This window comes from Cydia fagiglandana, chromosome 22 (assembly GCF_963556715.1).
Source record: "Cydia fagiglandana chromosome 22, ilCydFagi1.1, whole genome shotgun sequence".
NCBI classification, from domain to species: Eukaryota; Metazoa; Arthropoda; class Insecta; order Lepidoptera; family Tortricidae; genus Cydia; species Cydia fagiglandana.
Window position 1 is genome coordinate 12,085,466 of NC_085953.1, and position 17,657 is coordinate 12,103,122.

At 39.1% G+C, this 17,657-nt stretch overlaps 1 protein-coding gene across 2 annotated transcripts in view; it reads left to right on the forward strand.

Moving 5' to 3' along the window:
- Window positions 1–17,093, forward strand: part of LOC134675410 (calsyntenin-1) — a 372,645-nt gene extending 355,552 nt beyond the window's left edge. Inside the window, exons 14-20 of one of the 2 annotated variants that reach the window (XM_063533639.1) lie at window positions 605–786; window positions 1,547–1,663; window positions 2,845–2,946; window positions 4,233–4,353; window positions 6,591–6,760; window positions 13,428–13,536; window positions 14,291–17,093. In XM_063533639.1, coding sequence (XP_063389709.1) covers window positions 605–786; window positions 1,547–1,663; window positions 2,845–2,946; window positions 4,233–4,353; window positions 6,591–6,760; window positions 13,428–13,536; window positions 14,291–14,358 — 869 coding nt within the window. In that variant the 3' untranslated portion in view covers window positions 14,359–17,093. Of the gene's footprint in view, window positions 1–604; window positions 787–1,546; window positions 1,664–2,844; window positions 2,947–4,232; window positions 4,354–6,590; window positions 6,761–13,424; window positions 13,537–14,290 lie in introns of both variants that reach the window. The other variant, XM_063533638.1, reaches the window with a different exon arrangement.
- Window positions 17,094–17,657: the final 564 nt, after the last annotated feature.

The window sequence follows — 17,657 nt, forward strand, 5'->3', positions numbered from 1 at the left end:
GACGCCGCGAGGGACTACGCCCATTTCCGTCAGGGTCTGAGGGTGTTCCCTGAATTAAGTGTCAGGGTTTTAGCTGCGCAACACGGTGCCGTGAGAGGTGAGTTAATAAAATTATACCATATTAACTATATCATGGTGTAATTTTAAACACCAAGCATCCTCATCAACGGCACTGATGATGCCGCGAGGAACTACGCGCATTCCCGTCAGTGTCTGAGGGTGTTCCCTGAACTAAGTGTTAGGGTTTTAGCTGCGCAACATGGCGCCGTGAGAGGTGAGATAATAATATTATACCATATTAACTACATCATGGTGCAGTCTCAAACCCCAAGCATCCTCATCAACGGCACTGATGACGCCGCGAGGGACTACGCCCATTTCCGTCAGGGTCTCAGGGTGTTCCCTGAATTGAGTGTCAGGGTTTTGGCGGCACAACACGGAGCTGTGAGAGGTGAGATAATATACTATATTAACGAATATGCCTCATCACGGTGTGTCAGCCTTTTAGCCCAGATTCCATTCTTCTACTTTTCCTTCCCAACTTCAAATGTTCTTCCACATCCCTTTTTATAAATGAAAATTCTAAAATTTTACCTTTTCCCAGATGCGGAGACGCAGAAGCTGGACTCGTGCGTGGTGTCGGTGTACCCGGCGCTGAACCCGGACCACGAGGCGCTGTCGCTGCGCTCCGCCTCGGAGCTGCCGCTGCGCTACGACATCCGCGCAGCTGTGACGCGCGACGGCGTCATCCTCACCGGCTCCGACTCTGTGCACAACTACCAGCAGGTAACTCGACCAAAGCATCGAGAAATATTGTAAGAATAGAGTGCTTACTCCATACATCAGTTTTGGTACCAGAAGGACTATTATTTTCGAAGTCGAAAAATGAAAATTGAGTTCCGGTTGATCCGGTTATAATATTAGCTGAAAATTGTTGAGCATTAGACTTTTCGGCTGTCGGAACAAGTTGTCAATTCGCGGGTTCAAACCCCGGCTCGTACCAATGAGTTTTTCGGAACTTATGTACGAAATATCATTTGATATTTACCAGTCGTTTTCGGTGAAGGAAAACGTCGTGAGGAAACCGGTCTAATCCCAATAAGGCCTAGTTTACCCTCTGGGTTGAAAGGTCAGATGGCAGTCGCTTTCGTAAAAACTAGTGCCTACGTCAAATCATTGGATTAGTTGTCAAGCGGACCCCAGGCTCTCATGAGCCGTGGCGAAATGCCGGGATAACGCGAGAAAGAAGAAGGAGGAACAAGTTGTCAAGTAGCAGCAGTACTGATAATTCCTCTACTCGATGCTGGAGGTCGACTACGAAAATAATAGTCGTTTTGGTACTGAAACTGTTGTATGGAGTAAGCACTCTATGTATTATTCTCTCTATGACTGAAGTAAGGACAGTACGGACTGAAGAAGGACATTATGTTATCTCGCCGACGATGCCGCCGGTCAATGTGCGAGCTTGGCAGCAATAAGTAATTGAGCGCATGCGATAGAACTTTTAATTTGACCCCAACTATTTCTAAATGATATTTCCCCGCAGGTTCTCCGTGAGATCGAGTACAGCAATAAGAAGCCCGCGTACTACTTGAACCGCGTGTTCAAGCTCACGTGCTCTGAGCTGGACGGCCGGTTCACCAGCAACGAATACGTTCAAACGGTTAGTAACAGAGTAACATTTGAACCGAATAAGGTGAACAACTAAAAATAACACTCAAAACACCCTACCAGGGCTCGAAAACCGTTCTCATTAGTCAAACCGGTTTCGTTCATTCGCCCGGGAATGAAAAGGATTTCGTTTCCGTTTGCGGTTACCGGTTAAAAAACTGTTCCTTTGAGATGACGGTTTATGCCAAATACGTTCTCATTTCATTCTCGAGGAATGAAATTAACCGGTTAAATTGAAAAAAATCGAAGCCAGATAGAACGACGAGTTTAACCGAGAGTCTCCAAAGCCAAGAGTAACCGGTATTACATCATTCCCTGCGAACCATAAAATTCCGTTCCCTCTTCTTCCCGGTTAGGAGAGCGAACGTACTATGTTAGTTCGCGTTCCGTCAATTAACCGGTTTTTTAATGAACGAAATAATATAACGGTTTTGGAACGATATTAACAGGTATTTCAATACCGGTTCCGAGCCCTGCGCCCTACGCCTCACTCCTATACAACATGTCGATGAAATATAACACAACACTAGGTCCGCCATATTTAGTTTCATTGTTATTATTTCACTTATTTGCGGCATTTGCGGTTGAGACTTTGGGACCTTGGTGTCAGGATGCGAATAGTTCGGATAAAGATTTAAAGAAGATGGTCCTTGACACCACCAGGGATCCTAGGGCTGGCTCATTCCTTGGCCAAAGAATCGGAGTTGCCGTGCAGCGGGGGAATGTAGCCAGCATTATGGGCATTTCCGCAGGGATCGGATCTGGAGGACTATTTGTGTTAGTTGTTATTTAGTTTTTATTTAATTGTAATTCATTTTATAAGGTGAATATATGATAAATCAATGTGTTATTATTTTAAATTTATAATTTTATTTTGGACGATCATGATGAGAACATAATTTTGACGAATGTAGCAAATTAATAGCGTAATTTTCATATTGAAATAAAGAAATATAAATCTTATCTGCACTTCTGCGGTAATTCTGACCCGAAAGTCAGCGCTTTAGAGACCATTTGTGGGCCACGATTGCAGCTATACGACACGGCCTTACCACAAAACTGACGCCACTTTGGGGAGGCGATCAGCGCCATCTAGCCGGCCGGTGGTACAAGTATGATAATGTATGTGTTGTCTCTCTTCTTTCCTGAAAGTTTAATTTATTTCTGTTTCAGCTGACTGTGGTGCATCCTCACATGAGCGGCGATGGTCTCGCGCGTGAACTGCACCCCAGCGGCGTGGCCGACAAAATGGACGCCGTGGCCAGAGACAAACAGGTACATACATACGTTTGTTTATTTATTTATTTTATTTATTTGGAGATCCAACAGCTATGACAATAACATAGAAATGATAGAGGATACAGAAAGCCAATTATAGGAAATCACAGGTAGTAACTTAATACTAAACTAACAGGTACAGTCACCTACAATGCAATAATATGATACTCTTCGAAGGCCGCAAAAATATGTGACACGCTCTTATAGCTCTACAAATAAGTGTCAGATATTTTTGCGGCCTTCATTGTGGAACATATTATTGCAGGCGACTGTACTACTTATACTAAGGTTACGCACTATCGCGACCACATATGTGAACAAAGCCAACACAAATTATATCTAATAAGGGTAATTTTAAAGTAACAAAGATACTAACGCACATCACGCGATGATAAATCAACATATCATCACGTTCGCGTCACTCTTCAAACCCTGGTTTTATGGTGTTTAATTTAAAATAACCAAACATACATTTTTATTGCAGTTAAAAGCCCTTTTCACAATGAGTTCTGTTCGCTTAGAATATAAGAAAAAAAGGTAAAACATTTCTTCCTCTAACAAACAACAAAAAAACCGGACAAGTGCGAGTCGGACTCGCCCGCCGAGGGTACCTTACTTTTTAGTATTGGTTGTTATAGCGGCAACAGAAATACATCACCTGTGAAAATTTCAACTGTCTAGCTATCACGGTTCAGGCGATATAGTCTGGACTCTGGTGACAGACAAACGGACAGATAGACGGACGGACAGTGGAGTCTTATGGTAATATTCCATTTCTAACCGCAGGTGCACTACCGGTACTGAACGCGTCGCTGTCATTGTCAATTTCCATAGTAAAATTGACAGTAGTGCAGCTGTCGTTGGAAATGGAATGTTACCCTTAGTAATAGGGTCCCGTTTTTATCCTTCGGGTACGGAACCCTAAAAATACCTACGTACACACATATACTGATTCTTATAAACATATTACACTGCTTAGAATCGCGCAACCGGCTAAAACAAAATCTAAAACAAATGTATTGACGACCAGTCTGGCCTAGTGGGTAGTGACCCTGCCTGCGAAGCCGATGGTCCTGGGTTCGAATCCCAGTAAGGGCATTTATTTGTGTGATGAACACTAATATTTGTTACTGAGTCATGGGTGTTATCTATGTATATAAGTATGTATTTATCTATATAAGTATGTATATCGTCGCCTAGTACCCATAGTACAAGCTTTGCTTAGTTTGGGGCTAGGTTGATCTGTGTAAGATGTCCCCAATATTTATTTATTGTATTCGCAGCCCATGCACCTGCACGGGCACGCGCTGCAGCCGCGCGTGTACGCGGCGCACGCGCAGCGCGATGCGCACGTCGCCGACCTGCCGTCCGCAAGGCTGCTCGACGCGCCCACCAGCGCTACCAGTAAGTAATCATGGCGAAGTAACCAGTGTTGCCAACTTGGGATAAATGATGCCAGATCTGGCATATTTTCACTCGCTTTGGCACCAAAATTTTCCATTTAGCATCTAGCATAATTTAGTCTAAGCCAAGTTTGCACCAACTTGGCAGCAACAATATGCGCCATTGCCTGATGTGGTTCGTATTTTCATATGAATTTTGACTTTTGTGGACGGATGGACGTCGACGGTCTATATAAAGTTGGTCAAGCAGATCTTGTCAGTAGAAAAAGGAAAATTTGAAAAATGTATATGTTTTAAATGTCTAATTTCAAGTGAAATTTTAGCATTTTTTTACCACATTTTAAAATTTTTTGCTATAATTTTGGCATAATCTAGTCATTAGTCTAGCATTTTTTCAAAATCCCAGTTGGCAACACTGGAAGTAACCATCCAATAACTCAAATTATAGAGACGTATAGTCTCTAATACATTATTACTTATAGGGCATACTGAAAATTCCTGGACTGGCCACTTAAAAAAATAAGTCGTCTCATACAGGGTGAAATTTAATTCACTGGCCAAATTGAAACACCCGAAAGAACTCGAAAAAATATTAAACACGTGTTTTTTCTTTTAATACCGCTCAGTACTTTTTTTTCGAAATAACTCATCATCAAGTTGTCCTAAAAACCTCGTACGTTATGGTGAACCGACAACTACCCACACCCGCTTCTCTCTTATCAGTTAAGGTTATTGACACCCCGCCCCTCCCGCTGTTTGCAATCGCGTCACCAATTATGAACACTATTGCAGCGAGATAAGAAGACGCTTACTCACATCAACCGTCAAAATGCAAAGGCAACCCATTTTTAATCTAAAATGTTATTTCTGAAACGTCCGTGGCTTAAAAACAATGAGTAAAAACTAGGTCAGGAATCTTTGCATTCAGGCGTATTTAAAAAATTTAATCAACTTACGCAACTAACGAAAGTCCCACGAGATGGTACTCTTGGATTCAATCCTTGTCTGCGAAGGCGTGGAACTGATTCCATTTCGTATAATCTTTGTGCACCACGTAAACACTCACCACTTAATAAATAACACCGTATTCACATTATACACCACTTCGTAATATTCCCGGTTCGAAAACATTTTTTTTAACCTTAGTACGCGCGCGATTGTTATTTTAAGGTTGGTGAGTGACGAGTGACTAATCATTTATGCTTACCGTTATGTTTACCGCTAGCGCGGAATGGTTTAGTTTAGACTACCCTCGAAATTGATAAACCTGCCTACCATCGCCAACACTAACTAGGTGGACCCTATTGCAACGATTATAAGGTTTATTGAAGGTCAGATAAGGGTTTTGCTGATGTTGTTGTTAAAACCTACTATTAGGTTTGTTTACATTTGTGGTAATAGGGTGACCACGACTCGTGGAAAATATTTAAAAATTGAAAAATGAAAATTAAAAAAAAAATTACTCTTTTTTTTCACTAAATAGATTCCTTAAGTGTAACCTAGTGCCGGGAATGAATATGGCCAGTGATTTAAATTTCACCCTGTATATCATAATCTAGAAACTTTCAGTATGGCCCACGTATTAGTTACCTAATTATATAACTATATGAATTGTCAGATATTTTTTTCGGGCTCGGGCCCTAATCTGTTAAACAAAAGGTATTGTTTTCTTTATGCAGTGGTTATACTGCTATTGTTAATTTACCATCCTATTTAACTAAATGGTTCAAATTCATTAAACAGCCTATTTGGAGATATCATGTTTTGGCTGATTGTTCTCTGAATGAGTTGTCACATAAATTTGAACCTTAATACTATCACGATAGGTGCTTTTTAAACGGTATGGTTGCTTTGGCACGTGCCGAAGACGGGAGTTCTCAGCTGTGCATAAAATAACAAAGGTTTTTGTTTAACAGATTGGGGCTTGATTTTAAAAAAAACATGTCCTTAAATTTCAACTATAGTACATAATTTGTTCGGTTTAATTGATCCCATGCACAGAAAAGACTGCCTCCTGACTGCCCACTCTGCCACAAATATACGGTAGTTTTACTCCATTTTCGAGTCAAAGTGTCTTTGTGTGACGCCCGTGTCTTTGAACGGACCAATCACGGCACGGGACTCGCTCACCTCGTCCCCCGCACTCCTGTATTTTTGGCAGCATCGGTTTCATGAAATAATTGCTCTAAGCTCCGTCTAGAGGATTCCTAGTCTATGATCCTATGTATTAATTCGCAGACCACGTGGCCCTGCTGATCGGCGTGATCGCGTGCGGCGTGCTGGTGCTGGCGGGCGGCGTGGGCCTGGCGCGTGCGCGGGCGCCGCGCTCCCCGCGCGCGCGCGCGCCGCGCGACGAGATGGCCTGGGACGACTCCGCGCTCACCATCACGCTCAACCCCATGGATGAGGTCACACATTCTAAACCTATCTGCCGCCGTCCCTTGCTGGCATTTTGACATTTGCATTTGTTAGAGCGAGACAAAATTAGACAGATTAAGGGGTTGAATATATTTATATGTCGGAGAGATGGCCTAGTAGCGGGTGGGCGCATGGGCGTAGTACCTCGATGTATTACTTCACAGCTAAATTAGTATGCTACCAGTGCATGAAACAAGATTACGTATACGAGGGTTGCACTGAAAATGTCGGGAATAGAGAAAACTGTCGCTTCTAGACAGTCAATCTTTATTTTAATGCATACTTAAACTCAAACTGACCACGCATATAAATTTTCTTTTGAAAGTAATCATTCTGTAATGCACACGGCTCATAATCCCAAAGTCCTTTTTGTATGGCGATTTTGGGGCCTTAGTGGTTTTGTATGAAATTCGTGGAGTAGCCAACGGAATTGAAGTTTTTTTTACATATATATGTATATAAAAGATTTTTTTACTGTTGTCATATGAATATTTAGGAATGTCGAAATCTGCCGACATGCAACTTTTTTGGCAGTCTTTTTAATTAACAGCACAAATGCGATTTTAATTTTTGACGTCGCTTTGGAATGACATGCTTCTTTAAGATCACCCATGGGATAAAATGAAAGTGACTTTCATATTTAATTTTAACTGCAAACGAGCGTACGATGAACTCTAGTTCATAAAAAAATAAGAGAAGCCCTTTGTAACTTTTATTTGTTCGCTGAGGGCATATTGAAAACCGTTTAAAAATATGATCCGAAAAATCACTTGGTCAAAAATTCAAATAATGTTCGACATACAATTTTCAAATTGCCAGTAATTCTTAAATACAAATGACAACCAAATGGAATATACCTTAAAAGTTTTATAAAGAGTTACATTTTTATAAATTATATGCCTCTTTCTATTATGTTATTTCTAAGTGTCCCATTCCCGAATATTTCAGTGCGACCCTCGTAGCATGAAATAAGCATTCGGACTCGTTAACCATACTAGCGCCTACTATATTTCAGTACTAAATGATAAAAAAAACTAATTGCTATTCGGATGTAAACGGATTTATTGTAAAATAAAAGATCGCATGAAACGTTCAAATCTTTATTCAAGTCAAGCTAGGCCGGCTCCAACCCTACACCTCTGACCTGAGAAGATTTAGCCCAATATGGGACCGGCAACAAACTCAGCGGGACACATATTTTCAAAAGAACACATTCTTTCAATATTTCACAAAAGTAAGCTTCTAATGAAACATATTAATGAGAAATCAAAATAAGACTTGATATTTCTTCCATTTAGCTAAGTGTTTTACTTAGCTAAATGGTTAAAGAATATTGGATTCTATAAGCTTTCAGAAGTACGACTAGCGAGCAATCAGAACGGACGTGTCGCAAAATCATATTTAAATTTTTAAATCATTATTATAGAACTGTAATCAGTATCACTTGTTATAATAAGTGTTATATTTGAGTGAACAACGTGAGAGTTCTTACACCAATTACTTTCGAAGCGGTGTTTTCGGTGCTGCGGTAACGGCTCTTCACCCCCTCGGGTAAACGAGACGGACACATAATTTTGGTCTCGCTCATTGCAATCACTTCCATTGCATAGAAACAATTACGCACGCACTCGAGTAATTTACAAAGATCAACAATGTCTAATGAGCTCTCGCCTACTGGAAGTGGCCTCGGTGGCTCGCAACCGAACCTAACTATAGCATCGGACCTATCCCCAGAGACCGAAAATCAAAGGATAACATTTCGCAACAATAAAAGAAAATATTGTGATAATAACAATGAAATATTAACTGAAATGTCTGAGCTCCGGAAACAAATGTCTGAAATGATGGTGCTTATGAAGAATTCAAAAACGATGGGCGAAAGACAAGGTGAATCTATCAACAAAATTTCCGATGACATAAGCACTATTAAAGAGGAGGTCAAAAATATCAAGTCCACGATGGAAAAACTTAAATTAGAACAGGATGGAATCAAACTCAAAATAAATAATCTGATTCAAAAAAGTACGGAGACAGAGATAAGGATTAACACAATAGAGACTGAAGTAACTGAACTTAAGAAAGCATCAAACAATAACGGGACTTCTAGCAATATCTCATCTGAAGACCTAATAGCAGAAATACAAGAACGTGAAGTAAGAGCATGTAACATTATAATACAAGGAATTCCAGAATCAGATCGCCCTACACATGAAGAGAGACTGGCGCACGACTTAGACGAAGCTCTAAAAATACTAAGGAATATATCACCTTCATGCCCTGCTCCTCTACAAACCCAGCGATTGGGAAAACCAAAAGCCGATAAAAGCAGGATGTTAAAAGTACGTCTCTCTTCTAAAGAGCATGCCAAAATTATTCTTAGCAATCAGAAAAATAAAGTAGATGAAACAATTAGCATATACACCGATAGAACTCCTCAGCAGCAGAACTATATAAGCAACCTGAAAAAAGAAATAGAAGTTAGGACCGCAAACGGTGAGTTGAACCTCAGTATAAAATATTTTAAAGGCACTCCCAAAATCGTTGAATTACCGGCAAAAAACTAGAAAGCCCAGACAATCCCAAAGAAGACACGTATCAACTTACCAATACCTACCAAAATTTAACAACGTGCAAAAAATCACTAAACTTCCTATATGCTAACGTAAGAAGCATAATTAAACCTGGGAAACTAGATGAACTTAAGTGTACTATAAAGGCCATCCAGAGCACCATTCATGTCATTATTTTAACTGAAACGTGGATAAAATCAGATGACGAAATAAACAGAATTCAAATACCGGGATACACGCACTACAGTAATTATAGAACAGACATGCGAGGTGGTGGTGTTTCCATACTGGCTCATAACAGTCTGAAACATAGTCAAATCAGAAGTCTCAATATGAATGGTACTCACTACTTATATATACACCTTGAAAAGTATGCACTGGACGTCGGTGCTATCTACAGGAAACCCGAGAACGTACATCTGAAAGCATTCCTAGATACGTACTCGGAGCAGCTAAGCAAGTCAAGAAGAGCCATCATATTCGGAGATTTTAATATTAACATCCTGAGCAGTGATCGAGCAACTGGCGACTACAAGCAGATTATCAGTGAAAATGGCTACAAAATACTAAATCGAGTAGACGAAGAGTACTCCACGCGAGAAACTGCTAACACAAAAACAATTATAGACCACGTATGCACAAATCTAACAGAAAACTTCTTTCATCTTGCACTAGTAGACTCGGCAATGGCAGATCACAAGCAAATTTATCTGGAAATAAAAAAATATCAACCCCCGCTAATTGAAAAAACCAAATATGAGGCAATAAATTATGAAACACTTTATCAATTAGCACAAACCATCAATTTCGACGCAGACTCAGAATATAGACTCCTAGAAGAAAAGCTGATATCATGCATCAACAGCAGTAAAGTCACTAAATTCAAATACCAAAATCCACCAAAGCAAGACTGGATAAACAAAGAGATAATTGATATGATAAACAAACGCAACATCCTATGGCACGACCTCAAGAAACATCCAGGAAACGAGGAAAAAAAAGAATTGTTTATAAAACATCGAAATCAAGTTACCGAACATATACAAAGAACAAAAAGCAGCTACTACCAGAAAGCATTCGCCGACTGCAGCACAAATCCGAACAAAATGTGGAAACTTATAAACGCCCTGGCCAGGAATAAAACTGAAGAAATGCGAACACCTCCTAAATTAGTAACTGAGACTGGAACTATAACTGACCCAAAAAAGATCTGCGAATGCTTTAACGAATACTTTTCTAATATTGGTGCCACATTAGCCAGCAAAATCCCTTCTACAACACACTTTAAAAATGCTACAATAGCGTCACATGCCAAGTTTACAGAATTCATGCCTGCCACAGATCAAGAAATCACAACTATCATAAACAATTTAGACTCAAATACCAGCTCCGGCTTAGATGGAATAACTGTGAAATCTATAAAATGTGTAAAGTCCCTTATAGTTGGAAAATTTACTGAGTGTTTAAATGAATGTTTGAAACAAGGTTACTTCCCTGATAGTCTAAAGCTCGCAAAAGTAACTCCAATTTACAAATCTTCGACAAAATCAGATCCGGAAAACTACCGCCCTATATCAGTTCTACCGGTACTCTCAAAGATCCTTGAAACTTTGTTACACAAACGTCTCGAAGGTCATCTTAGGTCGATAAACTTCCTTTACCCGAAGCAATATGGTTTTAGAGCACAATCAAACACCTTAACCGCCACCATAGATCTTGTGACCAAAATAAAAATCAGTATTGACCAAAAAAAGATTGCGGTGGGGGTGTTTATCGACCTAAAGAAGGCTTTCGACACTATCAGCCATCATGTCCTTCTAGATAAGTTGAGGGAGGCTGGTTTGGGTGGTAAGGTCCTTGGAATGTTCGAGTCTTACCTTGAAAACCGCAAGCAAATAATCAAAATAGGTGAACATAAAAGTAGTCCGCGCAATGTCACGTTTGGTGTCCCTCAAGGCTCTATTTTGGGTCCTTTGCTCTTCTTAGTATATATTAATAACATCAGCAAAATAGGTCTAAGAGGCGACACTACCCTATATGCAGACGACACTAGCCTATTTTACTACGGCCACTCTATTCATGACATAATAGCTGATGCTCAAAGTGACCTAAATCTACTCAATAAGTGGTTTCAAAATAATCTCTTAACCATAAATATTAGCAAAACGAATTACATAATATTTGCGCCAAAAAACAAAAAAATTCCGAGTAACCAGCCCCTAATAGTAAACAATCAGCTTATTAATAAAGTTGACCAGGAAATGTACCTGGGTCTCATACTGGACAAAAAATTAACATGGCAACCGCAAATTGACAAAATAAGAAATAAAATAACTTCCTTAACTGGTTCACTCAAGGGTATAGTACGATGCCTTCCGAAACGTGTCCGATACACAATATATAACACACTCGTGAAGCCACATATTGAATACCTGATTGAGATATGGGGCACCGCCCCTCCCACTAACTTGAACTGTCTACAGCGAGCTCAAAATAAACTGATCAAAGTCTTATTTAACTATAACTTCCGTACGCCAACAGTTAAAATTTACAAAGACACCAAATTAATGACCATTAACCATGCCTACGTATATTACACTTGCATTCTTATAAGAAAAATATTATCAAATGACTTGCATATACAAATCTCTTTTACGAAAAAGCAACAAATTCAAAGAATTAAACTACGGAACGCTAATAACCTTATTTTACGCCCCCCGCGTACCAATTATGGCAAAAAATGCATATTATACGAGGGAGCCAACTTATACAATAAACTCCCAAATGACATCAAAGATGCCAAATCGTTGCGCACATTTAAAAGATTATTAAAACAATATCTCTCAAGCCGTCCATGAATATACTTTCACTTTATATATATATACTTATATATATAACATACCTCTACACTTACATTAGATTACCTACGTAGAAATAAAGTAAATAAACAAACAAAATAAAAAATACGCATAAAAATAAAAACACTACATAATAAAATTACGGGTAATAAATATTTGTCTCAAACCATCATATAACTGTTCACAATAATCCTAAATAAATAAATAATAATTAACCATTCATTAACTGTTCAGTAAAATACACATACAATATAAAACTACTCAACTTACTAGTTAATTTAACTCGGCAAATGCAATGTACGTACGCACTTATTATTAAGACACTTCCAAACTCCTTATATCCGTGTAAAACTTATCTACTACGCTCGCATGACGCATCACACAGTGCTGAGCGCTGCGCGCGCTCCAAGTAGACAGCGATCGTGTTCACCTTTAAACTTGTTTTGTATGCTTTTATAATCCTACCGGCAAATTGTAACTTTTATGGTTTTGTGATTGTATTAATGTTTACGCTCGCTAGCTTAGATTAAGCATAGATTAAGTATCATAGCTAAAAAATTATGCATGTTGTTTTCTCTTCTCAAATAAGTGAATTATTGTTATTCTTTTGGGAAATAAAGATCTTTAAACCGAATAACCTTCAGGTATAAGCCTTCAGGAACGTGGCGAGTTAGGCACGAGGTATGGCTAACGTCCGATCTCTAGCGCGATCCGATCAAGAAGAACCACCAGCGAAAGAGCCTCACTGCTCCCGCCTCAAAGTCAAGTTGGCAAACCTGCTTGACCAGTATAGGCAACATAACGATAAAAATGTCACCTCGTACCGAACTTCACCCAAGTTAAACCACTTGTCGTTCCAAAGCCTTCTACCTGCCACCTTAGTTCAACAACACGGCAATAAATGGTGTTACTCTACGCAACATTGTGGATTTCGTTACAACTAAGTAATATGTAGCCAGGCATTGCTAAAGTCGCACCAATAAAAGTCTGCAGCGGATTTGATAGCCCACGCAGTGTAAGTGTTATTTATACGTCATAATTTCATAGAAGTTTGACGTTTAAAATGACACTTGCACTGCGTGGGCTATCAAAATCGCTGCAGACTTTTTACGGTCTGAATTTAATCGATTTTATACAGGCGTCTAAAATTATGAACTGTTACGCTGCCATACGCCCTTCTGGAGTCACGCTCCGACATATACAACAACTTTATTTTCATCTTGCAGCAGGCCGCAGCGGAGATGGGCACGGCCGGCGCGGCCGAGATGAGCTCGGACGGGGAGTCGTGCGACGATTCCGACTCGGACCGACACGACTCGTCGGACGAGGACGAGGAGGGTACGTGTCCGTTTCTAGTTTGTGTTTAGGATCGGCAATACGCGTGTACACCCCTGAAGGGCTAAGATGGTCGGCTCTTTATCATTTTTCACCATGCCTGTCACATTCTAACAACTATGTAAGTGCGAAAGTGACGCATGGCGTGACAAGTGATAAAAATGCGACCATGATACCGCCCCTGAAGTTGCAGCCGCCTATAGGCTACGGTGACCCCTTACCGTCAGGCGCAAACGTTTGCCAAAAATGTAGGCTTTCGCTTACCGGCTTATACAGTCCGAAAAGCCTTCTTTGTTAGTAGAAAAACGTGAAATTCTAAATTTGAGTGATCAATCCTTTGCACCTAAATTTATCCAATTTGCTGCCTTTTATACTGACAAAACTGGCTTGTCAGAGTATAACATTTATACGGAAACGAGAAGGGTATGTAGAAGAACATGCTTTAATGAAATCGCCTATCCACTAAAATACTGCTCTGTGACTTGCCAAAAGCTTTCGAGTCAGTGAATCATCTGTTTAGTTTCTCAACAATGAAACTTAACGGAATAAGTATAAAATGCGGAGGTCTAGCTCTGATGTAACTTTTCATGGAATGAAATCGCAGGATGTACACTGTATAGCTATAAAAAATCATATCACCAAACGACCGTCCGAGTACCCCAGGGTTCTGTATTGGGCCCTGCAGTCTTCTTCTTAATATTTATGGATTGTAGAAGATTTGTGAACATAGATAAAACAAAATGTCTTCTTTTTACAGTGATGTCCGGCAAACAGCACAAATACAGAAACATCAGCCAGCTGGAGTGGGACAACAGCACCATGTAATGCGCCCGCGCATCTTGCATCTCTCTCGCACGCGAGCCACGCCTCTATCGCTATCTCGCTCCGCAAACTGTCCGCATTAGTTTTTACGTGTAACGAAATGTGTTGTGTGAAGGTCGTTAAATGGTTTTGTGATAATCGATACACTAGCGTGTGGATCTTTTATATTTATTTTTGAAGTTTAGAAATAATTATTTTGACTAGTTTTCGGGATACTAGAATATCAAATATGACGATCAAAGTAATTTAAACAAACGACTAGAAAATGTTGTATTAACAGCAGTAAATAGCAACTGTATTAGAAAATATATGAAACTTGATGATTTAAATTGTAATTGTAAAGAAAGTAGAAAGTTTTCTTTTGTCATACTGGCTTTGCAACAGGAGATTTAAATCGACTGATTGGGCAAAAATAGTATAATTGACTAAGACTAGTTAAATTTGACGTCCCAATCGGTATACGAGTCGTTTAACTTAAGAATGATAAAACTAATAAGTCGGAAATTAAAAATAATGCGATTAAACTAATGCATGCTGTTTGCGATCCGTCTATCTCTGTCCCACACTAGGCCCGATCCTAATGCGTGACAGAGACGACACAGCGACCCACAGTACAGAACGGAATTGATTTCTCGAGGTGTAGAAGCTTGGCACAAACCACTGCACAATTTGTCATTTATATTTTTAATTTGTAGTTTATTGTAAGTCTAAAATTGATCATATCAAGTTTATACGTAAATCGGTTTCCGCAAACTATTGTTGCCAATAAGCGCGAGTGTACTTAACGTGTTTTGGAACGCGCCCGGCGGCCATCTTGTTTCCGTCTCGGCGGCCATTTTGTGTCCGTCACGTTGGCAGCGGCAGTTCGCTCCGCGCTTGCTTTGTAGAACAGAGTACTCTACTCTAGAACTCTTTTCTAATCTTTTTTTAAAAATAAGTGGAAACAACTGTATGTACTAAATAACAGTAGTCGTTGTAATTTCGTATGGAATCAGTATAGCTCGTAATATAGCTTGTAAGTGATCAAATACTATGTATATTGAATACTTAAGAGATATGTTGTATGCTTCACTTTACACTTCAAGTATATTTTGCTATGATTTTTTTTTTAGTTTAAGACTCCCGGCACGCCGTTGCCTGTTTGCGTTGAGTTATTTTTGGTTCAAAATGCATTTAACATTTTTATTTGAAGGTACAAAAGCTTCGTACAATTCGTAGTTAATGTCGTTCGACACAGAAAAGTCCAAAAATACTTCTACCCTTTATGAGCTTCTCAAAGATCGGCTTAAATGTATATTAGGCACAGATATTTTGAAAAAAAAAATAGATGTACGATATTATACAAGTTAATATACAAAATGGTATCGACAGCTACTATATAATTAATTATATATATATTTTGAATGCGTTAAGGGATTTTTACTAACAATTAGGTAGTAAGAGGCGGTTACGCCGCCGGTCTAACTGTAGGTAGGGTTTTATTTGGGTTTATCGGTAGTGCGTCTCGCTCGCACGCCAGCTGTGCACAGCCCCGTGACAGAGACAAAATATATCAAAGAGTAAATACACATAGAGGTGACATTATTTAAAGAGTCGAGTTTCGTGTCAAGGTCACGGGGTTGGTAGTACAGTTTGACGTTAAGTGGTTGCATATCATGGAACGTTTGCCATATTAGTGTTATATGTGTACGACTGTACGACCCCAAGCAATCGTTGACATAATCATTTTGTCTTTGTCACTAGTTAGCGTTGTTGTATGTTGCCGTTTCTCTCGCACGTGTGGCGGTTACGGGCGGGCTGTGTTTGGCATTGTTATTAATAAGTTGGGTTTAACCTCATAGCATTTTATAAAAACTTATTATAGGCATTTGCGCATAAAATCTAATTTAAAGTCCACTGTTTGAAACACTATCCGCACTTAATCTTTTTATGTGTCAATTCTCTAACTTCGATAATAAACTTTAAGTGTGGTTAACAGATCGATCAACGTTTAAAAATAACTTTATCGCAGGCAGCTCTGAAATTTATGATATTTTCTTACCCAGGCAGCTAGTAGCCGAAATGCAATAAGTACCTACTTACTTAAATTATCTGACATCTGTCATATTATTAGATGGTCTTTGTAGTAGTACTATGATGCCATCTGTCAAAATTTTACACAATATGATACTATCAATACATTACATATTTAGTTGACGATTTAGCATGTTGAATAAGGCTCTGTGTTCCGCTATGAGACCTAAACCCTCAAGGCAAGATTTTGTCGTTCGGTTAGTGAAATTGTGCCATCTAAAACAACGAAAATGTCACCTGTCATTCTGTCACCGCAGCCCGCCGTATTAAGTTTCAGCTTCGTTTCCCGTTGTGTTTGTTAGTTTATTCTTGACAACCGTCCAAACTTCGCTTTTTTAATATGTTTAAGAGCCTCCTAGCGTCTCGAGCGTCGGCGTCTAGTTATCTCTATGGCTGCTCCTCGACGCAACTGTGCAGCGACGCCATTTTCTATAGCGCTAACTAGACGTCGACATTCAAAAGACGCTGTTGTTGGGCTCTAATCTAGTTTAAGATCTGAAATGTTTTATTCTTTGACAGCGTGCGCACAGCCAGTTTTTAACAAGTATTATGTGAGGTAGCTACTTTCTTTTTGTATTTTGCGGTATTATTACAGTATACTTAGGAATCCTCTTTGATGTATGAATTATTATATTTTAGCTAAAAATAAAGTTGGTTTAAAATAATTTCTGCTGTTTCATTTTGACATCCACAGGGGTCCCCCAAGCTAATGACTTTCGATCTGAAGCCCATAGTTTTCTAATATTTTTTGTAACTTATCATATTAATAGCAACGGCTTTAAGCAATATAGTATCCTATATTTACTTCAAAGTTCATTGTCTTCAAGATATTTGGCATCAAAGTTGAACAATTTTAGGCCAAAACTGGTTTTCTGGCCATAAGTTTTGTGTTAATTAGTTTAAAATTAAAATCCTAGACATGTTTTTCGAGACGTCAAAGACGAACCCAAATATGTAGATTTCGTATTATGTAAGATTTTTGACGGCAATCTACTAAGTTACGAAAAAAGTGTTTTTTAGATAATGTTTCTTAAAATTATAAAATAATAAGTTTTTATTTTCTTTCAAAATCTGTTAAACAAAAATGGAGATAAAATATTGAAGAACCGATAGCCGTTTTTCTTATAAATCTATTTGTAGTGCAAATGTAAGAGATACGTTTCAAAACTTGTCAAAAATCAATGAAAACCGCAGGTAGCCCCTTAATTATATTGTTACTAACAAATTCC